Below are 26,521 nucleotides of genomic sequence, written 5' to 3' on the forward strand. Positions count from 1 at the left end.
CCATTTAATAGTTAAATGTTCTGTAATAACAACTACAGTGTATAGCAACTGAGTGAAGTTCTTCGTAGGGTGCAATCACCGTACACAGATCAGATCCCTAGGAGTTGTCAGCAGACAGAGCTGCATTTTTCCCCAGGCACAATGACCTACACAAAACTACACACACTACAAAACCTCTCATTCTCAGTATACCAAATTGACCAAAAGAACAACTTTAATAGTCTATTTAAGTTTAAAGTCATGAACACCTATGTTGCCATGATAATATGAGGCATACTGAGCTGGATGGTTTAGTAACCAAGGTAACAGTAAGAAGCTACATGCATGATGGAAGAACCACATCACATGGTCATCCACAGTTGTCATACAGTGTTTTGTGTTCAAGCAAGACGATACACTGCTAGCAGCAATTTTTGTGTTCCATTATTTTATATAAATTGAAAAAAAGTGAAAGCAGCACGATTAAAAATAGCATTATGTTGTTACCATAGCAACACGAGTTAAAATCAGAGTAAGATTGTTCCTGATGTACTGGGGTTATAGCGATGATAGTAATTACACTGATTATAAGTAATTAGGAAATAATGTGCACATATATCCTGTGATATCATGTGGCTACAAGTGATCTTGATATTTTGACAAGCTGTAACAAAATCAGTCAGAAGATCATGAGGTAATGGGCCATGTTTTTTTTTCCGTAACATATTACCCCTTTGGTGTATGTATGTGTATGTGGTTCCAACAGTTTTGTAAGGGAAGTACTGTGCATAGCTACATGTATAAGCTGCCAGCACTGAAAGCATACTGTGAAAAGAAAACAAACATCCAGGCTCTGGTGGTGATGAAGTGAACTTGTGACTTGAAATTGAAGATGTTGTCACAAAATCAACAAATCTTATGGAGGTCCACTCAGGCGAACATGTATATCAAGTATCAAAGCAATTAAGCTGGTAGTTTTCAAGAAGTAGTCGAAAATACAATTTTTTATCAAAAATTTCATATTTAAATATTTGTTAAAAATAGAGAATTGAAGATGTAATCACAATACGAACAAATCTGAAAGAGGTCCACCCATGGTACTTCAAGAAGAAGTTAAAAATATCATTTTTTTACCAAAAATATTTGCTGAAAGTAGAGAATTGAAGATATCATCATGTTAATGCTTCAATAAATGACACAAGACACAAGGTTTTGGCAAAAGTGGAAGGGGGAGCGAATTGCAGACGCAGGCGTCGCAGCGAACAGCTCCATGATGCGACTCGCCTGTGAATTGCATCATGACGCCGAGCGCGTGGTACCTGGTTGCAACCTTCCACCAGCAGAGACTGTACAGGCGGGCGTCATGGCTGGCGTCCCCCTGGCGGGAGCCTGCAGATAGACTCACAACCCCAGGGGGATGGACAGCGTGGGTACCCGTGTAAAGTCTGCTTGGTCTGTGGTGGAAACCCCCTTTCCTGTTTATTGCTAAGGTTGTTCATGAGCAGATAAACATGAGTTACACTTGAGTGAGATCGGTAATGGTATAGAAATTGGTATATAGAGACCTTTGCATGAATGGGTGGGTGGGAGGTCTGCTGAGACGATGTGTATCGTACGATGCGGCAAAATGAACTGATGCTTGAAAAGGATGCGAGCACGGATAAGCGAATGAACAGTCTGGTGTTAATTAATGTAAATCCGACTGAAGGACGAAATGTGAGCAAATATTGCATGAAGTACAATGTGGCATGGGAGGTGTCAAAATATGAAAGGGGGATGTCAGCTTGGTCAATGCATGTCATAATTGAGCATTAACACAGATTATAAATTATATTCATAATCATACTATTAATGCTTCAATAAATGACACAAGACACAAGGTTTTGGCAAAAGTGGAAGGGGGAGCGAATTGCAGACGCAGGCGTCGCAGCGAACAGCTCCATGATGCGACTCGCCTGTGAATTGCATCATGACGCCGAGCGCGTGGTACCTGGTTGCAACCTTCCACCAGCAGAGACTGTACAGGCGGGCGTCATGGCTGGCGTCCCCCTGGCGGGAGCCTGCAGATAGACTCACAACCCCAGGGGGATGGACAGCGTGGGTACCCGTGTAAAGTCTGCTTGGTCTGTGGTGGAAACCCCCAAATTTAAAGGCAGGATGATGTGTTACAAAGTCTATCGCGATAGGATAAAACAAAGCATGGTTAGACCGATGAAACATTAAACTAAATACACTGCAAATACATGTAACGAAAACGAAATGAAATCTCAAGACAAATGTCGAAATTACAGTTAAGGAAGAGCAAGTGACAAGTGACCCGGAACTGAGCGGATGATGCTGGGGGGTGTGCGAATGTACGTCTGGTAGGCGTCGCTGCGCCACCTGCCCAGTGCCTTGATCAACCAGTCCGGAAGATTTGCGTCGGCAGCTGTCGTGGCTGCACCACTGCGGAAACTGTGAGTAGTGTAACGGTTAACATCTGGTACAGATGCGCGAGTGAGAAGGTCTCGAATGTGGTTGCTAACAGCTTGCCGCGTGAGGAAATTACTGTTGGCGAACTGGAATGCGGGTAGGTGAGCGACGGAACTATGTAGTGCTTTGTACGCCTGGTATGCCTGCACGGTGCAGACCGATGACTGTGAGGGTGCGATGATGATGTTACATCCCCGGCGGAATGGGTCTGTCTTAGACGCCTTGAGCGCAATGACGAGGTCTGTGTTGCACGTGATGTCTGCCGTCAGTAAAGTGCGTTGTGGATTGAAGGTCATTGACGTGGGTGCGACAAATTCGCTGACTCTCAAGAAGCCGAAGAACGCCAGTGTAAAGGCAGACCACAACATAGCTTTGTCATGGTCACAAATAGTGGGATGGTTTGCGACGGTGTTCTTAAGCATTCGCATTAGTGCAATGGTGATTGGGAGTTTTACACGATTTGGCACGCCGTGATGTCTTTTAATGCCTTGCATAGTGAAGTGAAGCAGGAGGTCGTCGCGTATTGATGAGGTGAAGCCAGCTTCGATGTGTGCACGGATGATAGCTGCGAGGTAAACTTTTAGCGTGCCATAGGTAAGTGACGATGTTGCGAGATGTGTCATAAACAGAATCGTTGAGCGTTGCGTTAGTGGATAAGGATTCATTCCATACATGCGACAGAAGAGAAGATAGCGAGTTTGTCCCGCATGATATGTCCGTCGTGTACCTGGTGCAATGCTCAGGTTGATGTAGTGGCAGGCTTGTTGTGTGAGGTTGACGGGACTACGTCGCACATCGGAGCCGTTAAGAGGGTGCACAGGTCCGGAGTTTTGGTTGGGACCCTGTCTGCCTGAGGTGCCAGTCGTTGAAACCGCAATATCTGTTGGCGAGAGAGAGAGTCAGCGATATCGTTATTAAACCCTGAGATATGTGAGATCATGACGTGAAAGTTATTAGATGCTGCAGTGAAGAACAGCAGTCGGACAAGTTGCATCATCCGTGGACATGATGAGGAGCCTTTTTTCCATATTTGGACAACTGATATGTTATCGCAGTGAAACCGTATTCGAAGACCATACCACAAGTGGCCCCAAATTAAGGAAGAGAGTAGAATTGGTAGAAGTTCCTTCCAGGCAATAGAGTATAAAGGGTCATTTGTAATGAATGTAGGCCAGGTGTTTGCGAACCAATGACCCTTGTAGAATGCCCCGTAGCCAAGTGTTGCTGAGGCGTCTGTAAACAGTTCGAATTCTGGGGACGGTATCCAGTTTGGGTTGAGGAGGGATGCTGTGCCGTTCCAAGATGGCAAGAAGTCACACCACCATTGAACGTCGTGCCAGAATTCGTCAGTGAGTGTTATGACTTGAGAAAGACTGGTGGCTGTCATGCTGATATCAATCATGCGCCTCAGGAAGATGCGGCCGGCTGGTATGCACTTACATGCGAAACTGAGGCATCCAATGAGGGAGAGCAATTCACGTTTCGAGCATGTATGGCGGGTCAACCAGCTTGGCAGCTTGACAAGTAGATCCGCAAGCTTGTCCTTAGGTAGTCTAATAACCATGTTGACAGTGTCAAGCTCCACCCCTAGAAAGGTGATGACAGAGCAGGGACCCTCAACCTTTTCTGTAGCAATGGGTACCCCCAAGTGGTGACAACTTTGCAGCATAACATCCATATTGTGCTGGCAGGCGTTAGTGTTTGCCGGTCCAACTGTCAGGAAATCGTCTAGGTAGTGTAGAAAATCCGTATTCCTTGCGCGATGACTAACGATCCAGTGAATGGCATCAGCAATGCGGTTGAAGAGGTATGGTGCTGAGCGAAGCCCAAATGGCAGCACACGGTCGAAGAAATAGCATCCTTCCCAAAAAAACCGAGCAGGTGCCAGTCTTCCTTCCGAACTGGGCATAAGCGAAATGCGTGTTTAACATCGATTTTTGCGAGTAAGGAGCCATGGCCATGCTTGTGAATGAAGGCTACAGCATCATCGATGCGTGAGTAGACCAATGAATGATCTTCTTTTGAGATATTGTCATTGACGCTGTCAAGTGTAGGTTGGGAGAGATCCATGATAATGCGAAAACCCCCACTTTTCTTAGGCCGTAGGCCAAGAGAATTACAGACAAAGTTTTTGAGGGGAGGACGTTTAAATGGTCCGATAGTGTGACCAAATTTGAGTTCTTTTTGGATTGATTCTGTGATGATAGAGGGGTTGATGCGAGCGGACTTGGCGTTGCGTGTAGATCTTGGGTAGTGCTTGCCGCGAAATCCAAGGTTAGCCCCATGAGAAATGTCAAATAAAATGGCTGCTACATGTACGAATGATTTGTCCGGGTGATCGTGCAGTTCTTGCGCAAAGGAATCGAGCTTAAGAGGTGTGCTTGGGTGCATATTTTCGACCACGTGAGCTGGCATGATCATTGGCGTGAAAGGGTCGTGGTGTGTAGCCACGAAAAAGCTGGTTTTTCGTCTCGGTATCGCGGTGGCTAGTGGCAGTGTGGCCTGCAGAGTGGCAAGACGAACAAATGTGGAGACGATTATACCGGCATGGAGTTTCGCAGCGATCTTGATTGAAATTACGGCACACTGTATTGTTATAATTGTCAGCAGATTCGTTCACCCATGTATAAGGATTCCTGCTTCGTTGGCATTCCTGTTTGGTATGACCTTTCTGATGACAGTCAGGACATGTTGGAATGAGCAGATGGAGTTTTTGTTGACAGAATTTGTAGTCAAGTTGGTTGTTAGGCAAACTCCAGTTCCGTAGGCCAGGGTAACGTGAGTAATCTAGACGGAATTCTTTGTCATAGGTGACCCATGCTTCTGGCTTGAACTCAAGAGCTCGGCTGGCGATGTGACGCTGGTAATTGAATAAATGTACAGCCTCATGGGGAAATAATGTGCCCTATAGGCAGCAAATGTTGACCAACATTCCAGCCAGTTTGCTAAATCGCGAATTTCATTCTTTTTTGCATGTTTTGAGAGAACAGCGACTGAGGGATCGTCAGAGTCCAAAGCCACTCGGGTGTTTGAGATCTGGGTGGCATTTGGTTTTCTTGAGTCAGGGTGTAAATCGGACAAATCAACAAACTTACCCCGGTTTGCTAGTTGATTGAGTATTTGCTGGTCGACGTATGGTAAAAACAAGTCTGCAGGTGGGATGATAGGAGGAACTGCAATGCTGGCATTGTTCATCATCGGCATCGCCTGTGTCGCAGTGTTGATACCGGAAGCGGAAGTGAGAATGCCCTCACCGGCGAAACGTTGTATGGGAGCGGCCATGTTGGTTGCGTTGAAATGACCCCCGGTAGCAAAACTTTGTTGACTAGGATTAGCGTGAGCTAGCGATGCTTGGCTTGTAGTAGCTGGAAGTTGTTGAAACATCGAATTGTCTTGATGAGCGGTATTAATGTGTACGATCGCATTATGTTGACTAGCTATTGGCAAGGTAATCGGAAGGCTGTTATTTGTGAGAGAGTCAGTTGGCGTCGAACTTGATGGCGTTGTTTGGCTTGGGTCGCGTGATGACACGAGGCTTGCCGACAGTTGTGGAGCAGCCGGCGGTTGCGAAATATTATTCGGCTGCGTTTGACAGTTTCCTTGCTGTTGTAGGCTACGAACGAGATCTGCGAGTTCGCTTCTGCTAACTGTGATGACATCGCTGGGGAAGTTCGTGGACTGTAGTACAGTGGGATCTCCATTGTGTGCTGACGATTCTTGCGGAGGTGAGTCAGTTACGTCTATGGTCGCAACATTTTGGAAGCGAGCTGGAGTACGACGATTTCGTTGAGACTTGCGACCGCCACGGCTGGTGTTAGATCTTCCGCGTCCTCGAGGCATGTTGGAACTGGATGTTGTGAAGAAAAACTGGTATTTGTGACAAAATGAATGGCTGAGATGCTTTAGCAAGGAATTCTGCTGAGACGATGTGTATCGTACGATGCGGCAAAATGAACTGATGCTTGAAAAGGATGCGAGCACGGATAAGCGAATGAACAGTCTGGTGTTAATTAATGTAAATCCGACTGAAGGACGAAATGTGAGCAAATATTGCATGAAGTACAATGTGGCATGGGAGGTGTCAAAATATGAAAGGGGGATGTCAGCTTGGTCAATGCATGTCATAATTGAGCATTAACACAGATTATAAATTATATTCATAATCATACTAAAATATTCAAGTTTTATATGGGTCCACCCAAGGTACATGTACCGGTATATATACACCAAGTATCAATTCATTCAAACTAGCATTTTGACCAAAAATATTTGCTAAAATTACAAAGTTGAAAATACCATCACAAAATATCCAAATCTAATAGAGGTCCATCCAAGGTACACACATATACCAAGTATCAAAGCAATTTGAGTTGTGGGTTCAAGAAGAAGTTGAAAATAGCATTTTCACCAAAAATATTCACTAAAATTAGAGAATTCAAAATATCTTCACCAAATGTTAAAAGGCACATATATACCAAGTATCAAAGCAGATGTCAACAAGAAGTCAAAAATTACATTTTTGACCACAAATTACAATTATAATAGAAAATTGAAGATATAAAGGCCCACCAAAGGAACATATGAACCAATTATAAAAGGAATAAATTTAATGGTTTTCAAGAAGAAGTCATTTTTAAAAAAAATGGATGCAGGACGCGGAATGATGACAAACATCACCTAGACTAAATGCTCTGCCTTTTAGAAATATATATAAAAATGAAAAAAATATTGCATAAACATGTTATGTTTATGTCAAACCATTAATTAAATTAATTGTGATGAATTTAAATTTTTAACCGCTTCCAAATAGTAACTATAGTGATTAGCTTTTCGAATAACATCTGTCAAAAACAATACATGTATGTTCTGAAGCAATAACACAAACAAATAAAGCCCTTAATATATATTTATAAAGTTGATCAATTGTATTATATTTTATCTTTGAATAATAAATGCAAATAAAAGTGAGTTTCCATCTAAACGTAATCATTTTTGCAAACCTTTTTCTGTGAAGTGCGATCCAGTTGGATGATCTGTTCTTAATTTCATGCATTTTAAATTCAAATACACCTGAATTTAATGTTTTCTGAAGATGAAATTACAATATTTCTCAGTACGAATTTCATTTGTTATATATACATACGACACACCTGCATCTCTGTCCATCATCAGGGAGATTGTGGATACAACTCCCATGATGTTTGGCTGCAGATCCAGCAGTGCAAAACAAAAGAGTACGTTCTGCCCGCTTGTCAGACCACGGCATTTGTATTTGGGAGAATGGGATTGAGAGGGGGGACGGATCTGTGTACTGTTCATATCCTCAGTGCTTGTAAAAGATGCAGTTGTTTCCGCAGGACTACAGCATTAAAGCTGCACATGCTGGGGCCAATCTTACACATGGCAGTTTGTGTCCCTGAGCGTCATGCAGTCAGGAGAAAAGGTTGAGAAGTAACGTATTGCACACCCTTATGTTCACCTCAAAAAGTCACATGCTGTCTGCCGCCTACTGTTACTGTTAAACAGGAGAACACATCATCACATACATGAGGGGAACAACGCAAAATAGACACAGGATTGTGTATGTGTTTTAAAACAAAGTTTACCATAATTTTCACTATTTTGCTCAGTTCTGGGCTTTCTGCAATGATTGTATCAGTAAGTTGTTTAATAATAAGGTTATGAAGAGAAAATCATGACTCGGACAGTATGTGTCTTTGTGCTTACTTGGTGGTATCCTTGCAATAACCTCATTTGTCAAAGGTCAATTGATCAAGATGAGTAATTAATGTTACATGTATAAAGAAAATTTTAATTTTGGGAGTGATAAATTTATTCAAAATCAGGGCATTTCATCTCAAATATTTCTAGTAGTGAAAAACTAATTTAAACCTTCGAAAACCAGAATTTTTTCTGCCATAAAATTAAACAATGCATGGTTTCCATGGAAACAACTTTTACATTTCATATAACATACAGAACAGTCCAAATGTAACTTTAGGTAACTTCAAAGCAGACTATCATCTGCAGCTGGCTTTGACATTTCATAAAATCTGGCACTTTATAAATGAACACCATTGACATCAATAACATCAAGTCTTTCTTAGTAGTATTCACCTAATTATGTACCGGTATATTTTAATAGACAGATTACAATTTAGATACGGTATATGTGGTGGTTCTCAAAGCAAGCTAAGCTAGTTTTATACCAGCTAAATATAGCTTAAGCCCGGAATGTACAGTATTTGCTCTATTAGTAGTGCATTCACTTTACTGAAATGATAGAAATGTATTTATGATCTAAATAAATTTAATTTTAATCTTAGTTTAAAATGTATGTTTAATGCATGCAATAATTATTCATATGTACTTCTATTGGAGAGGTGATTCTAAAACAGCAAATACAGAGAAATATATTTACATTGTAAACTATACTGTTGATCAAAACACATATTGGAATTTCAAGATTTTTTGAACCGAGGAATTTGTGTGGGAAGATGTCATATAAAATAAATATGTTTATATCACAGAAGACATATAAAACTGATTGATAACAGTTAATGTTCGTATCACACCAAACACACGCAATCTGTCATTGTTTACAGATTTGCATCAAAATTTATGAGACACGCAGTCAGTTATCCGCAAATGAGCATAAAGGTTACAAACAAACACCCACATATAAAGGGTAATGGCTGACCAGTGCCCTCTAGTGGTATACAAGTGTCAGACCTCTTGTGGTCAGGCAGCTACTTATGTGCAACAAAGGCATTCTCATCATCTTTATAAATATTTATAAATTTCAAAGGAAGTTGAATCAAACCAGCCAATCAACGATCGCAGTGTGCAGCACCATTTGAAAACATTCCAATATTATTCAATTAGCCAACAGAAACTTCTTGTTTCAGTTTGAATTGTGAAATTTATAAATATTTATGAAGATGAAGGAAAAGCCACTTTTGTGTCGAGAATATCACTGAATAAACATAAATCAGTGAATTATTTGTTTCTGGTCGGCAAGCTTGTCAGTTCAAAAGTGGCCACTCTTTTTCACTAATTTTGTTTTTTTTGGTATCCGTGAAAACATTGTTAAAATGATCCCCCCTCTTCCTCCCGAAATATGAATTTTTTTTTGAACATCTCATAAGCAAAGAAGCAAATCTTTGTTTTGAAGTCTAAAAAATCAGACATTGTCTTTAACATGGTAACATAAGAGCAGTACCTTCTAGTGGAGTATGAGCATGCACCATCTTGTGGTCAAGATTGTTTATTATTTTAACGTATTTTAATTGGATGCTGAGCATATAATTCTGTGCATGTGTTGTAAATGAAATGACCTCTGCAAAAAAAACAGCAATTCTATTTCCTAATTATTAAAATGTAACAGTCTAACTGCTTCATGAATGTTAGACACATATCAAAAAATATCTGGACTAATTTTTTACAAGTGCTTGTCTCCCTTGTTAACAAATCCAAGGAACTTGGTAAATCAAACAAGCTACATACTCATCCTCTAGTAGAATCATACAAAAAGCATCTCAATTCTAATATAAATGTTGAGAACTTTCCAATAAAATCCATTTTCCTAAAAGTGGTATCTCAAATTAGCTATATTTTCGCACACACTCACGCTTATAATTACTGGATTTGAAAGGATCCTTTTGAAAGATGCAAACTATCAAGTACAGAGCGATACATAACTGTCTAGGTTGTAATTGGAGAATGTCGCTGAGACCACTTTGGTATGCATTGTATTCATCTCTGCTGAGCCCACTCTAATACAGATGTTGATGAAGATGTATGAAACAGAATTTTTCTAAACTAATAAGAGGCAGACCATGTGATTCCCTATAGAGGAGATCGTGGATTTTTTTTTTGAAGTACAGCTTTGCTCTCCGCAATTTAATAATTACATATTAATGCACTGTGAAAGCATTACTTTTCATTGGTATTTGAGCATATTCACTGGGTTTTTCCAGTGAAAGAGTGTAATTTGGAAATTGTAACTTAACAGATTGCACTTACCAGCATAATTAAAACTGGTTGAATAATTAATACGTTTACAGTATAAGTGTCTGACATTTACAAGGTACCATGTACTGAAAACTACTTTGAAGTGCTAAATTTAGATGTGATTTTAGCAAAACAATCAACTACACTTAATACGGTATTGTTGGCTACAATTAAAAATTGACTATGCTGTAGCTCACAAAATCCCTATAAAAAAGTATGATCACCTGAATACTTTCACATTGTCAAACATTCAAGATTTCATACATGTATCTCACAATTTTGTTTGAGTAAATACGATGAAAAAAATCATTCGTAGTTGTAAAATGGGTATTTGTGGATGTCACAAAATATTGAGAAATTCTGACGAATAATGCTTTAACTTTATAATGACTTCCTTCCTAAGTGTGGGAATAATTCCAAAAAGACTTATTTTTGTATGTTTTCAGACAGTTTTTGACCAAAAAAATATTTCATACTAGATAAAATTTTCTAAATCAACAATTACGTTACAGTAACAATTATGAAATGAATGTGATAATTTTTTTCGCTGTTATTCGATAGGTCAAATGCACACGAATTACCTGAAAGGGTTATACCAATCGAATGATTGACAAATTGCAAATTGTGTAATTTTTTCATGACATTTCAGACACTTGTTCTTCAGAAAATTTCTCTGTAAAACTAAAAAATAATTAAAAATAGTATGTTTCACAGTACAATAATAGACAAAACAATTGGACAAAAGGATTGGACAAAAATAAAATAAAATACATGCAAAAATAAAGTATTACATGTCAATAAAACAGTCATGTGACAAAAACATTTATATGCAAGTATATCATATTAGCTCTATTAGCAATGCACTTAGTGTAATCAGATCATTACAATTTTACCTATTTTGATCAGACTCACCATTGTCATGTAAATAAATGCATGAACTACTAATAGAGAAAATACAGTATTATAAATGTAATCATCAAATGACCATGATTTTACTGCATGTACTTTGCATAACAACTGTCATGAACTGGTTAGGAAACAGCGCCCTCATGTGGTGTCACATCACCCTCTAACTACCATTCTGAAAAATCTCTTGTTTTTCTTTAAATTTTTTTATTATGCATTATTCAGTTTCTGTCTGTAATTTTACGAAGAATTACATTTAGCATTCTACTCCCAGATTTAGAAAGTATAAATTTATCTTTGGAAACACCTAGTTACGTTTGTATTTGTCACGTGGTCTACATGAAATCCAATATATTCCTACAGCCCATTCAAGACAGTTATGATGCAAGCAAAAATTAGGGAGGTCACGACAGGGATTAAGGGTCACCTGATAAATACTTTACGAAATCAGCATCGCTTGCATGGTAGCTGATCATCGCATCAAAGCTGGTACGTTTACTAGTCGTAGTTGAAGCCATATTGTTTTGCTCTTCTTCAGGTATAGAATGGACACCGTTTGAACTTTCGCGTCGTAAAGAATACGGTTCGATATCACTCGGTTCTGGCGCAATGCTGGTGGGCTCAATTACTGAAATGGAAAGAAAATATATTATTGAATTTATATATGCCTGGATGGTGGTGCGTGTATGTACATATAACAGTAACTCAACATACAGAGTTAACATTTCAATCTGGGGGCTGATTCACAATGCTCGTTTGTGAGTTCAGTGAGTTTCATTGAACCAAAGCCTACATGTAGATTGTCTACAGTAGATGTAATGATACAATACCCATCAATTCCAGACGATATGGATTAATTTGTTTTCGCTAAAGCCATATTAAACATTTCTACAACTGAGAATTTTCAGTACTTTTATAACTACACTGATAAAGATTATATAGAGTACATTATTCTTTGGCATTACTCAATAATTAATAGTTTATGTGTATATAAAAAAAGAACATATAAATAGAATATTCAGTAAAATGAGAAAATTAAAATTATTAACAGTAATAAATAAATTAATGTGATAGGGAAATGAATCAAATCACTTGGACAGTGCTCTATCCAAGGCACCTACAGAATCAAATATCAAAACAATCAGGCTAGAGGTTTTATAAAATACATCAGAAATATTCTTTTACCAAAAATATACAACAAAAATAGAGAATCCTCACAAAATAAACAAATCTGACTGAGGTCCACTAACAGCACCAACAATACAAATATCAAGGCAATGTGACTAGAGCTTTTCAATGAGGTATCAAAAATAACATTTTTACCAAAAATCACTGAAATTATAGAATTGAAGGTATTTTTTTTTTTGCCACAAAATCAACAAATCTGAGAGAGAATTTGGAATGACTATAAACCCCATATACTGTAGCTGATGCTTTTTAAGAAGTCGAAAAAGTGAAATGGACAAGCTGGCATGCAATTAAATATGAATTTATTCTCTATCAACATCACAAATACCATGCAACAGTGTTGAGTCTGTCATCGATATTTATACAGTTATACTATGACATTAAATTTTAATCATTGACATACTCTGCCATGTACATGTACACACCGTCCCTCAAAGGGAGGGACGGTGTTGAGGGACGGTGATGTACATGTAGATGAAAATGTTCATGACAAGAAAGATATCAAAACACAATTTTGTTCTATGATCGTTTTAAATACGTATTACATGGGTCAAGGTAGAAATAAATTGAACATCATAACACCAGTTATGACCGTCACAATGCTGTCAAGTAAAATGCTTTGCAGAGCGGAAAATTTGAGAAAACAAATAACATTGGTGCCAGACGATATTAGAGAATGGAGATCAGCCTCGCTGATTCAAAGTTTTAAATCCCTACAAAGCTTCACATTATACAAGTCGTCTCATTTCGGAGATTAATCTTCTACATTTCTCCACAATTGCTGGTAATCATTATATAACTGTTTCCCGACTATAATATTGTTTTTTTCTTTATATACAGTATTTTCTCTATTAGAAATACATTTCCTATAGAAGTGCATTGTGAAACGAACATTTACATTAACGTTATACTGGATTTTTCAATATTACTTATTTTTACCTTAGACAAATAGCTCTGTCATTTACGTAGTCAAAATCATATTTTTTTATTTTTACCTCACCAATTCCAATTTTGTGTATGGAATGGCAGCAGTGGCTCTCTACAGGAAATGGGGAAAATGTTTTTAATATTTTTTTAAATCGTCATAAAAAAACAATAGGCAGGTAGGAAAGTTCAAATTTGTGTTCAGACTTGATTAAAATTTCATTAAGAAAGTGAAATACATTTGTATACCCTAAACTCCACAGTTCAATGCCCCTTCAAGTCATACCCCTGACTAAAAAATGGTGAAAATAATCTAAAAATGTATAAAAAAAGAAATTTACCTAATTATCAGACAATACAAATAATAAAGAATAAGTGTTTTTTTTGTTTCGTTTTTTTGTTTCAAAATGTTTCATCTATGTAATAATGATTTATAAAAGCTTTCAACATTTCCTAATGTGACTGTAAAGTGTTTGAAATTCTTTAGATGTTCTTAGCAGCAATAAAGAGTTTGTGAATCTGATGCCGTCTACTCTGCTTCCTAAAATGACTGTCTACTATAGGTGTTCAATGGGGTGTTGGGGATGGACGGCACAATCTCACCTCGTAAAATTAAACTGATAAATGTAGTTTCAGTAATAAAATGACACACATTCATTTAGAATCTACATTACAATCACTCGAATTTGAAGGCTATTTGCACAGGAATGTATATAGGTTTACAATGGTGGGTATATATGTGATATATTAATCGTTCATATTTGCAAGCTTATTATAAGCATAGGAAAGTATATGGCTTTAAACCAGTGAGCATGTATGTGATATAATCACACACATTTGCAGGGTACGGTATTTGCACAGAGATGAAGTTTTGAGTTGCCAAATTGCAGGATACATGCTAGTATCAAATGAGTTCTTTGAGTTGCTACATTGCAGGATACATGCTAGTATCAAATGAGTTCTTTGAGTTGCTACATTGCAGGATACATGCTAATATCAAATGAGTTCTCTGAGTTGCCAAATTGCAGGATGCATGCTAGTATCAAATGAGTTCTTTGAGTTGCTACATTGCAGGATACATGCTAGAATCAAATGAGTTCTCTGAGTTGCTACATTGCAGGATACATGCTAGTATCAAATGAGTTCTCTGAGTTGCTACATTGCAGGATACATGCTAGTATCAAATGAGTTCTCTGAGTTGCTACATTGCAGGATACATGCTAGTATCAAATGAGTTCTCTGAGTTGCCAAATTGCAGGATGCATGCTAGTATCAAATGAGTTCTTTGAGTTGCTACATTGCATAAAATGAGTTCTTTGAGTTGCTACATTGCAGGATACATGCTAGTATCAAATGAGTTCTTTGAGTTGCTACATTACAGGATACATGCTAGTATCAAATGAGTTCTTTGAGTTGCTACATTGCAGGATGCATACTAGTATCAAATGAGTTCTTTGAGTTGCTACATTACAGGATGCATGCTAGTATCAAATGAGTTCTTTGAGTTGCTACATTGCAGGATACATGCTAGTATCAAATGAGTTCTCTGAGTTGCCAAATTGCAGGATGCATGCTAGTATCAAATGAGTTCTTTGAGTTGCTACATTCCAGGATACATGCTAGTATCAAATGAGTTCTCTGAGTTGCTACATTGCAGGATACATGCTAGTATCAAATGAGTTCTTTGAGTTGCTACATTGCAGGATACATGCTAGTATCAAATGAGTTCTCTGAGTTGCCAAATTGCAGGATGCATGCTAGTATCAAATGAGTTCTTTGAGTTTCTACATTGCAGGATACATGCTAGTATCAAATGAGTTCTTTGAGTTGCTACATTGCAGGATACATGCTAGTATCAAATGAGTTCTCTGAGTTGCCAAATTGCAGGATGCATGCTAGTATCAAATGAGTTCTTTGAGTTGCTACATTGCAGGATACATGCTAGTATCAAATGAGTTCTCTGAGTTGCTACATTGCAGGATACATGCTAGTATCAAATGAGTTCTCTGAGTTGCTACATTGCAGGATACATGCTAGTATCAAATGAGTTCTCTGAGTTGCTACATTGCAGGATACATGCTAGTATCAAATGAGTTCTCTGAGTTGCCAAATTGCAGGATGCATGCTAGTATCAAATGAGTTCTTTGAGTTGCTACATTGCAGGATACATGCTAGTATCAAATGAGTTCTCTGAGTTGCTACATTACAGGATACATGCTAGTATCAAATGAATTCTCTGAGTTGCTACATTACAGGATGCATGCTAGTATCAAATGAGTTCTCTGAGTTGCTACATTGCAGGATGCATGCTAGTATCAAATGAGTTCTCTTAGTTGCTACATTGCAGGATACATGCTACCTGGTAGTATCAAATGAGTTCTCTGAGTTGCTACATTGCAGGATGCATGCTAGTATCAAGTGAGTTCTCAGAGTTGCCAAATTTCAGGATACATGCTAGTATCAAATAAGCTCTCTGAATTGCTACATTGCAGGATGTATGCTAGTATCAAATGAGTTCTCAGAGTTGCCAAATTGCAGGATACATGCTAGTATCAAATGAGTTCTCTGAATTGCTACATTGCAGGATACATGCTAGTATCAAATGAGTTCTCTGAGTTGCTACATTGCAGGATACATGCTAGTATCAAATGATTTCTCTGAGTTGCCAAATTGTAGGATACATGCTAGTATCAAATGAGTTCTCAGAGTTGCCAAATTGCAGGATACATGCTAGTATCAAATGAGTTCTCTGAATTGCTACATTGCAGGATGCATGCTAGTATCAAATGAATTTTCTGAGTTGCCAAATTGCAGGATGCATGCTAGTATCAAATGAGTTCTCTGAGTTGCTACATTGCAGGATGCATGCTAGTATCAAATGAGTTCTCTGAGTTGCTACATTGCAGGATGCATGCTAGTATCAAATGAGTTCTCTGAGTTGCTACATTGCAGGATGCATGCTAGTATCAAATGAGTTCTCTGAGTTGCTACATTGCAGGATACATGCTAGTATCAAATGAGTTCTCTGAGTTGCTACATTGCAGGATGCATGCTAGTATCAAATGAGTTCTCTGAGTTGCCAAATTGCAGGATGCATGCTAGTATCAAATGAGTTCTCTGAGTTGCTACATTGCAGGATGCATGCTAGTATCAAATGAGTTCTCTGAGTTGCTACATTGCAGGATACATGCTAGTATCAAATGAGTTCTCTGAGTTGCTACATTGCAGGATGCATGCTAGTATCAAATGAGTTCTCAGAGTTGCTACATTGCAGGATACATGCTAGTATCAAATGAGTTCTCTGAGTTGCTACATTGCAGGATACATGCTAGTATCAAATGAGTTCTCTGAGTTGCTACATTGCAGGATACATGCTAGTATCAAATGAGTTCTCTGAGTTGCTACATTGCAGGATACATGCTAGTATCAAATGAGTTCTCTGAGTTGCTACATTGCAGGATGCATGCTAGTATCAAATGAGTTCTCTGAGTAGCTGAGTTGCTACATTGCAGGACACGTACACACTAGTATCAATCTACAGCACATGTACAATGTATTTATAAGTTCCAGGTGCAAATGGTTATTAGGTAATAAAAAATTGATTTCATGACCTTTCGTAAAAGACCACTTGATGACTGTTTAACTCATTGACCTATTATTTTATGTAAACTGCACTGAAATAAAAAAAACACTTACAGAAAATGAGATTCTGATAATAAAAGCTGACATTTAATAAAATACAATTTGTATGTTGTAGTTTGTATGCATTTCACATATACCAGCTTCTATCACTAGGGCTTACAATTAATTAATTCTCGTCGCCAATTCATCTTTCCTTCAAAATATGAGCATGTACTACCTAACAATAGATTTAAAACCGGTTTACAAAAAAAAATAAAAATATAATTATAGTTTTTTTAATTTAATACATATAGCGGTATTCGCAAATGTGTAAAATGAATGCTTCTTTTCCAGGATTTTGCATTGTAAATATTTACCTTCTATAGGCAGCAGTGTGAGAGATTGATTTTAGTAATATTCCTTTTACTTTATTGCACAACTGGCTACATGTACGAATGAGACAACACACTCAAACAAAAATACCTCATGACACTGCAAAACATGATCTATTGTCTGCATGACTTCAAGTACTACCCATGAAGTAGTTAGCCACAGAAAGCTCAATCTGAAGAACACATATTGCGTTTTGCTGCCCTTCTGTGGCACATATGGTAGCACCAATTACATTCCCTTTACCTGTATGCATGCATGTATAGTTAATGAATTGCCTTTAAAATGCTTGTATGGCTTTATAAACACGCAGATGAAAGGTCAAAGCGACATCTCAAATGTCAAATCCAGACAAGGTTAAGTATGACAAATCAAAGTTATTAATCAAGAAGAGACTAGCTATCACAAACGTGTTTCCAGAAAATGAAATTTGATTACACTGCCTGTCTGTTGTATGCTCAGCACTGTTCACACCACAGTCCCTCAACAACCAATCAATCACAACAATGGCTGCAATAGCAATGGCTTAGGGGTCAACCATTTTAAATCATGAGGTGAGGTGGCGGATTTGTAAGCTAGATAGCAAGATAAAAATTCATGCAATTGTTGCAGGAAAACTTGTTGACACATTCAAGAAAAATAAAAATGGACACATAAAACACTGCAAAAAAAATTGCACCCCCCCCCCAATTAATTTCAAATGGTTGATCCCTTATGTCATCTGGGGTGGACCATTTTGAATCCATTTTGAATTGTGAAATTAATAGATATTTATAAAGATGAAAGGAATGCTTTTGTTGCACTGAGATTATTGGCTGCTTGTGAATCTTAGGCCCAGAATTTTTGTTGTTGAATATTCTGTTAAATTTTTTGTGCAATTGTGCGTTTATTTTTATTACTCATGAAAATTAGATTCATAGATTCTGATAAAAAGCTTCAAAAAAGGCTGTGACACAGGCATATTTAAATGATGTAGGCATTGATCAGGCCAAATTAAATAAATTTGGTGTTTCCAATAACAGACGGTGACAAATATTTTTTCCAATGAGTTGTACTCATTAATAATGGTATACTATAAATGTGAGAATGAAATCTAAGTTAGTTTTCAGAATATATTCAAGTACTAGTCATTCACTACATACCGGTAATCAAAACATTGGTGGAATAACAACAGTTAAATTGCATTTTAGAAGATGAACTACACTTTTTCACAGAATTACTTAAATATTTATCTCTTTGAAAATATTTGTCGACAGTAAGGTTTCCCATTGAAATACAAACCAATTCCCAAAAATTCATTCATTTATTGCAAAGCACAGATAAAAAAATATTATCAAATCTGTAGGAGAATTTATACACAATGCCTTCTTAGTAAGAAATGAAAAATGTAATACTTAATGTTATCTACAAGTGATTTTTAATTTTATTTCATTGTTTGTTTTTGGGTTTTTTTTTGCTATATGCTGATAGAAAATTGTAAATTTTTAAAGATAATAATAAAGTGATTATTATTATTATTATTGTTATTAGGTAAGATTGAGCTCATTTGCATAAAATAAACTTATTTATTTTCCAAAAAATGGATATTATTTTATTTTATTTGGCCTCAGAAACATGTTAAATATTTTTTTCCAGGCATCATGGGGTATAGCTTTCAATCAAAATATGGAAAAAATAGTAACACAGCTAGAGATCACTCAGACACTTTTTTTATGTATGCTCCGAATGACTAATAGATGAGAACAAATTACCCTCCCCCCAACCCCTCCCACACAGACACGTACAGCATCTGATAAAATAGACATCATTTCCTACACCCATTAAAAAACCAACAATAGAAAATTAGAATATCAGATTTCATATCATACACTCAAGTCAGGTTGCCCGGGCAACCGCAATTTATTGACAACAATTGATATATCCATTTAATTTTTAGCAGTATGCTCAATGAGTGGCAGTGAACATAACCCAAATGCTTTTTTATATAAACGAGACGTACATGTTTGCATTACACTTGTCGCTGTTTACAGTACATTGCATAGATCATGAAGAGCTACTTCAGTGACTTTAATTGTTTCAAATAGCATTAAAAACAGTAATGTTCTCACCAGACACAACAACTCATGTTACTTTGCTGAGTCTAACAATACCCAAAATATACAATGTAATCAAAATTAAACAAAACAAACATAGGTCATTTTATAATAGACAATTCATGAGAATTTGATGCCACACAAACACCTATAATATTGAAAACAAAATATCTCACATCTTTGCCTCAAGTTGTGCAAGGGAAGAGTTTTGGGTACTGCAGTTGCTAGGCAACTATGAATAGAATAGAAAGTTATTGGAAATATCAATCATGCAGCAGTTGATTTCGGCATCAAAGCGGGGTTACATTTACTATTGCTCCAATCATCAAAAATTCACAGTTTTATGAAAAGATTTAAGTGTTTTAGCTTTAGTTTTGAATCACACATGTTGATTTTGATGCCTGTTTATGAAATGATTGTGAAAAAAGAACACCACTTTGGTTAAAAATAATAAAGTCATATTTTAACGAGTCAGTATATAATAAAATCAGTTCAAATAAATTCAGTTTAAGTGTGCATCTATCCATTAAAGATTCAATTCTAATAAAGAAAATATGGTAAAATATTGTTTATTACTTCATACTGTAATAATGAACTAAGTCTTGGTATATTCATATACTATACATAGATTAAAATACAGAAGAGATAGCAATCACAGAAAACTATAAAACTGGTAAAAAAAAAAAATTATGAAATCAACCTCCCTTCCTATTCTATCGTGAAATCGACACTGTACATGCTCAGTAAGATTAACCACATGACACAAAACGTTTTGACATAATATGATATTTTCATTTTAATTGATTGTAAAACACAACATACAAGTCTAGTTACACAGGTTTGACTGATATACTATTTTTAGTTCAATTAATTGTGTAATTATACTTTTATATTTTAATGTCAACACAATCTGAATTATGTTATGGTTCTATATATAGTCACATGTATGTAATTCCATACTTTATTTGTCAATGAAAAAATCTTGAATCACGTAAAAAGAAAAAACATTGCCAAATAACTGAAATAAAAATAAGTACATGTATAATAATGAGGGATAATTTTTTGACTGTCTCAGTACTATTCTTTATTTTCAATTTATGTTAAATCGCTAATCACAACTACTTTTCAACCTCTATTGCATTTTTATAATTGTTTATATATTTTTTGTGTTATAATCATCATCATAATAATTTTCCCCACTATCAATGTTAACAGATTTTTGATCTAAGGCCATTTTAATATGCAAATGAAAACTCATGAATGTGAATGGATCTTAGTTATGCAAATGAGATGTCTATTGCTACAAAATTTGGCAATTTGCCAAACTTTCAAAAATGTTTCTCTAATGATATTGTGATAAAGCAGCAACACTTGTTGCCTAGAACCTGAGAAGTTATTGCTGCTACTACTATAACTACTACTACATGTATTTGTGATTGTATTACACAAAATAAAACAAGTCAGAAATTGGTTTACTTAGAATATCTAAAACAATTTTATCTGAATTTGTAACATTAAAAAATATTTAACACCGATTCCAAATTTCCAAGCAATAAATGTGTTTAAGTTGTACTACAGTCAAACCCTTGTTTAATAAACCCCTTTATAAGGAACACCTGCCTATAGTGACCATTTAAGACATCTTCAACCTATGTATATGCTACTTATGTATAAAATCCATCTGTCTTATTTGACCAACCATTCAGAAATATTTTTGAAGATTCGTCTTCGTTATAGACACCAAATAATAATTGGCATACTGTTTATGAAACTAAAACATATTTCATTTTGATTTAATAAACTCATATATGGACAAATATTTTTTCAAATATGAGTCAGTAATCCCTACAAAAATAAACCCCTCCAAAAAGACCACCTGTCTATAAAGACCATTTCATTGGATATTTGCTATACACAGGTTTTATTGTATTATTATAAATTTTCTATTTGTTTGCTTATCAATAATAATCTACAAAACAAACTCACTAAGAGATCTCGCAGGATTACAGTTTATATAGACATGATAACATCATGATTGTGTAGAGGAAAGATGGGTTCTCCAATGTAAGGACAGATATTAAACATATATAATATGTACTGTAAAACGACTAATTTTCACTGGGTTTAATTTTCGCTGATTTACCATTTCAGGCATATTCAGTGGATTTTAAATTCACAGTGTTATCATTTAAATAATGTGTTCTATGCTACATTTTACATATTCACTGGGTTTTAATTTTAAGAGCATTTTCCAGTCAGCAAAATAATCAAAATTAAAACCCAGTGAATAATTAACCTTTCTACAGTATAGGATTAAATGGTGCCTGTAGTATTAACCCAGTATATTCCATAATTTTTATTTTTCAAAGGTTTTTGTGCCAGCCACGGGACAGTTCCAGATATTGAATGTCATTTTTGTCTCCTGACTTTTTTTTTTGCAACTTGCAAGTGCAACTGCTGACATACAGTGCTTTTTGCCACAGAGAAAGTCAATGAAATGCTTTTGCTGTGAGTATAATGTCAGACAGAAAAGAGTCTCATTTGCCAGCAAGCAGACAGTATCATGACTATTGGGATTTACTCCAATGCGAGACAAACATACTAATGATAAGTATATAACAATCAGTCAAAGTATATATAAATGTTCATAATCAATAAAAAAAGAAAAATTGGAGCAAAATATTCCTCAAACCTGAAATGTACACTTTAAATTCAAAAAACGGTATTAATGAGTGTTTACTCGCACATATGTATATTTTAAAATTTTTCAGTCACAAATGTGAGCAGATACTTACAACAAGTTTCTAGGCTGTTATAATTATCGATTACCACACATACAATAACACAGAGTTAACCTAATGTGTCTATGTTATTTGCAACATATACACCTTTATCTTTTCACCACCACTTTCTTGCCTAAATTATTCTGCACTTTTTTCTTAAATTCTTCAATATTTCTGGAAATGAACCCAAATTTTGGAGCCAACAGACAATATTTGTGTCAGATAATTTTTTTTAGATTTTATGTTAAAAATTTGGCTATTTTTTCCCGAATCTTCTGGAGGAAAGTGCAGACTATAAAAGGGTCTATTTTGTGATAAAAATAGGAAACTGGTAGTGAAAAGGTTAGGGGAATTTAATTTGTGCACTGATCATGCTACTATGCATTTGTGCAATGCATTGTGGGACAGAACTTCAAAATGAATAATTATAACGGTTTCAAACATAGTCACACTAGAAACTAGTTTTTCAAATATGTTAATAATATTAAGACATTTACATTTCTTTGAGCAAAAATTTCGAGACATACATTAAAAATGATGTCATGATAGAAAACCAAACTTTTTGTATTTTAACTCTTGAAAAATTGTATGGTCACCCTAATTTATTTTTGGTATGCAATGCCATAACCATAACCTACATGCCCAAATAGAAAGATATGTGTGATTCCGATAAACTCACCCTATCTAAAATGTATTGCCTATCCAAAATTTCACAAGATTTCAATAAGTCTAGAATAAAATAAATTTATTATCCCAAATTGTGTCAAAATGTAAAGAATTTGCAGTAAACATGATCATACTTGGGTTTTGTAAGGTAATCAGCAAACTAAATATTAAATATTCAAGACATATTATATATATTTGATCTTTAATTTGGTCTAAAACCTCTGTAAATTGTCTAAAATTTTGTTACAGTCTTGTTTAATGTGATGCTAAATAAGGTCTGAAAGACATTTTAATTTATTAATTTCATCTACTTCATCACAAGATGCGGTTGGTGACATGATACAACAGATGGCTATGATGTTTGAGTGATAACGTTATACGGGGATATCCTTTCAATTTGACTTATCATGTCATACTAAAGCTGTATTTTATAGGTTTTCTCCTTGAGGATGAGTTAGACTTTTGTGATGTGTTCACAATCCCCACGAGTTTGAATACTGTGAGCTTATCACCTGATATCACTTGTTCGTAGAGTGATACGAGTGACGTCATCGGCTAGTATTATCCATGAACTGACTGTGAGTAATATAATGCTGCCCATGGCGCTACGGTTGTCATCCAGCTTTACGAATATTAGTGATATACGATAACCTTTGTATCACATGACCAACTGTAAGTGTCAAAGCAACTGAAAAATCGTGATTTTGTGAAGTTCTATGATTATGAATCATATGCTAATTTTAATAATTAGCTATGATGTCTAAGCACGTCATCGAATGTGTAAGTTGACCCCTGACTTTGTGAAGTTCTACGATTATGAATCATATGCTAATTTTAATAATTAGTTGTGATGTCTAAGCACGTCATCGAATGTGTAAGTTGACCCCTGACTTTGTGAAGTTCTACGATTATGAATCATAAGTTAATTTTAATAATTAGCTATGATGTCTAAGCACGTCACCGAACGTGTAAGTTGACCCCTCACGCGTCAGTAAATCGTGGTCGGCTAGGTCTCGGCTAGTTGAATGGCTACTAAAAATTTGATTGTGTTTTGCCCACAGTTTTGAAGTAGAAGAACTAAATGTGTCATCACATTGTGTATTTAATTGGCGTTAAAGGGCTGGAGGAGACCACTAACACATACTGGCCGTCACTTAAGAGATACGAAGGATGCAGCGACCTGACTCAAGGTGTTGATGGGGGTATGAAATTGCAACTTTACAGCCATTCCCCTTTGATAAAGCTTGATAAAGCTCTATAAAACTCACTGCAATGAGTTGAATCCATGTACGCTGTGATGTTGTTCAATAGAAAAAACGTACTATAAATAAACCCATGTGTGTACATGTGCTTTTTATCCAATATCAATGCATAAACCCACTTTTACGAGACCCCTCGGTACGTTGCAACCCTCGATAAGTTGAGATTTTATATTTTGGAATTTATTTATTTTTTCATCATATGCATCAAGAATTACCCTAACATTCTCCGTACAAAACAATAAAAAAATCCAATATTTTGTTGGGAAACAGTATAAACTCTTATTTTGAATATACTTAATAATAAAAAAAACGTAAAATGTATATGCTAAAAATAAAAAATAAACATACTTATGTAAACATGTCGAAGAAAAACTAATCTACTGATGTAAAATTTTGAAATTTATAATAAATTTATTTGTATGATAAGTATTAATCAGAGAACTATTTTCACCTTCACCTTCAGTTAAGAATTACTAATTTAAAAAAAAAAATCGAATTCATGTATTGCTTACCCTCAATGAGGGATTACTGTTTATTAGAGAGCATGAGTGTTATACGCATAATTTAAGACCATGTATTAGGCTGTATGCCCTTGAATGTATCCGCTCTTACCAATGAACAACAAATGATGTACGTCACTGCATGCTACTTGCTGATTTCCTTGAAGCACTGCAACAGGGGACGACCGACTTCCAAGTGAGTTCAAAAATAATAATTATATCCTTAAGGTAGAGTACTATAGAAGCAATCTGTTTATTATCAAGGATTATCGAAAATAATTTAATTAGTCATACTCTGATAATAGAGGATTTCCCTTCACTGTGAAATCTCGTGTAATGTGCGAAGCAAATTGAATGATTTAATTTTGTACTTTTTTAATAGTTCAGAGAGAGGAACATGGTTTTGATCTACCCATAATTAAAATACATTAAAATTGCCCATTATAAAACATGTATAGCACATTATTGAGCCTGAAAATACCCACAAAAATATTTTTGCGTTCATCGAATACACAGTGTTGTTTTGGTGACACTCGTTTGGCGTCCATAACACTTTCGTACATCGATTTGCGGCTGGATGAATTCTACCATATTTACTGGCAGATGTATAATAATAACAAATACCTTCGCCTACATTAAGAGCTATTTCAAAGTCAGGAAATGTTACCAAGTAACATTTGAAGTCAAGGTTGGTCAATGCAGACATTATTGGAAGACACAACAAATACATGGAAAAAATTTCACATTTAACGATTTACAACAATATTTCATTGAAAAGACAATGGTTAAATATTTCTTGCAGCAAACACTATGCTTTCTAATTTTACAAATAAGATCTTTGTTTATTTTAGTTTTTAGGGTTATAATTTTGATAACAGAGCTGCATGAATACACTGCCATTACCTACACAACCTATACACTAACACTGGCTAATTTATAATTAAATCTTTTCAACGTTGTATATATACAACTTCATTACAACTTAAACTCACCGTTAATTTTAATGGAATTTCTCGATGATCGCTGGTGCAAGGAAGAGCCGCAGCCCATCATCAGACAGTCTAGTCTATGCAAGTGCAGCCTTGGCAATACGTCTCGTGAGTCGCTGCCATGGAGCACTATCGTATCACATCATATCACAACGACTTGCAAATAATGTCTCATCCACGACACAGTGGACGTAAGAGACACACAATGGAACACACATATAGTCGTGATGAATCGCGGAAAGATCCCTGCAAAGATCTGCGGGATAGTGATCTGTCGCAGCTTGATACAGAACAAGAAATCGCAGCCTTCAGAAAGCACCTGTAGTCAGTCAGTCGGTGTACTCGGTATGCATATATGCACGCAGTGATCGTTCGCGCTGTAAATCACGTATTTTAACAACTGTTTCCCACAGCGGCGCGTATATTCATAATAACTCTGGGATTTGTTTCACGTGACCACTTAGATCATACCGTTGCCATGGAAATCGTAGCATATACAACTTGCCTGAAAAAAATAGCTGTCACCAGGACCAAGCCGTATTAAATAATAACCCCGTATGCGGTCGACAACTGAACCGCAGTTCTACTACATCGGAATGAATTAGAACTGTTTAAGAGACTTTTTCGCATGTCGCTATACACAACAACAGAAAAAAGCGCAACTCGATAGTTTTCATTGACTATATTATATAATTTACCTTTGCGATCTTTCGTTTACTGTTTCCGCCATTCGTC

General features: G+C 36.1%; 2 protein-coding genes across 2 annotated transcripts in view; both read right to left on the reverse strand.

Moving 5' to 3' along the window:
- LOC144347585 (uncharacterized) overlaps positions 1 to 26,201 on the reverse strand; it is a 48,520-nt gene extending 22,319 nt beyond the window's left edge. Inside the window, exons 1-2 of the mRNA XM_085491271.1 lie at positions 25,790 to 26,201; positions 11,798 to 11,998 (exon numbers count right to left, since the gene is read on the reverse strand). Coding sequence (XP_085347397.1) covers positions 11,798 to 11,998; positions 25,790 to 25,850 — 262 coding nt within the window. The 5' untranslated portion in view covers positions 25,851 to 26,201. The remainder of the gene's footprint in view (positions 1 to 11,797; positions 11,999 to 25,789) is intronic.
- Positions 1,190 to 6,610, reverse strand: LOC146733787 (uncharacterized). Its single transcript, XM_085491270.1, has 2 exons — positions 5,547 to 6,610; positions 1,190 to 3,331 (listed from the first exon to the last, which is right to left on the reverse strand). Exons 1-2 carry the CDS (start codon positions 6,574 to 6,576, stop codon positions 2,271 to 2,273), a joined length of 2,091 nt encoding a protein of 696 aa, XP_085347396.1. The 5' UTR covers positions 6,577 to 6,610; the 3' UTR covers positions 1,190 to 2,270.
- Positions 26,202 to 26,521: the final 320 nt, after the last annotated feature.

The sequence above is a fragment of the Saccoglossus kowalevskii genome, chromosome 16 (genome assembly GCF_978046115.1).
Source record: "Saccoglossus kowalevskii chromosome 16, keSacKowa6.1, whole genome shotgun sequence".
Taxonomy (NCBI): Eukaryota; Metazoa; Hemichordata; class Enteropneusta; family Harrimaniidae; genus Saccoglossus; species Saccoglossus kowalevskii.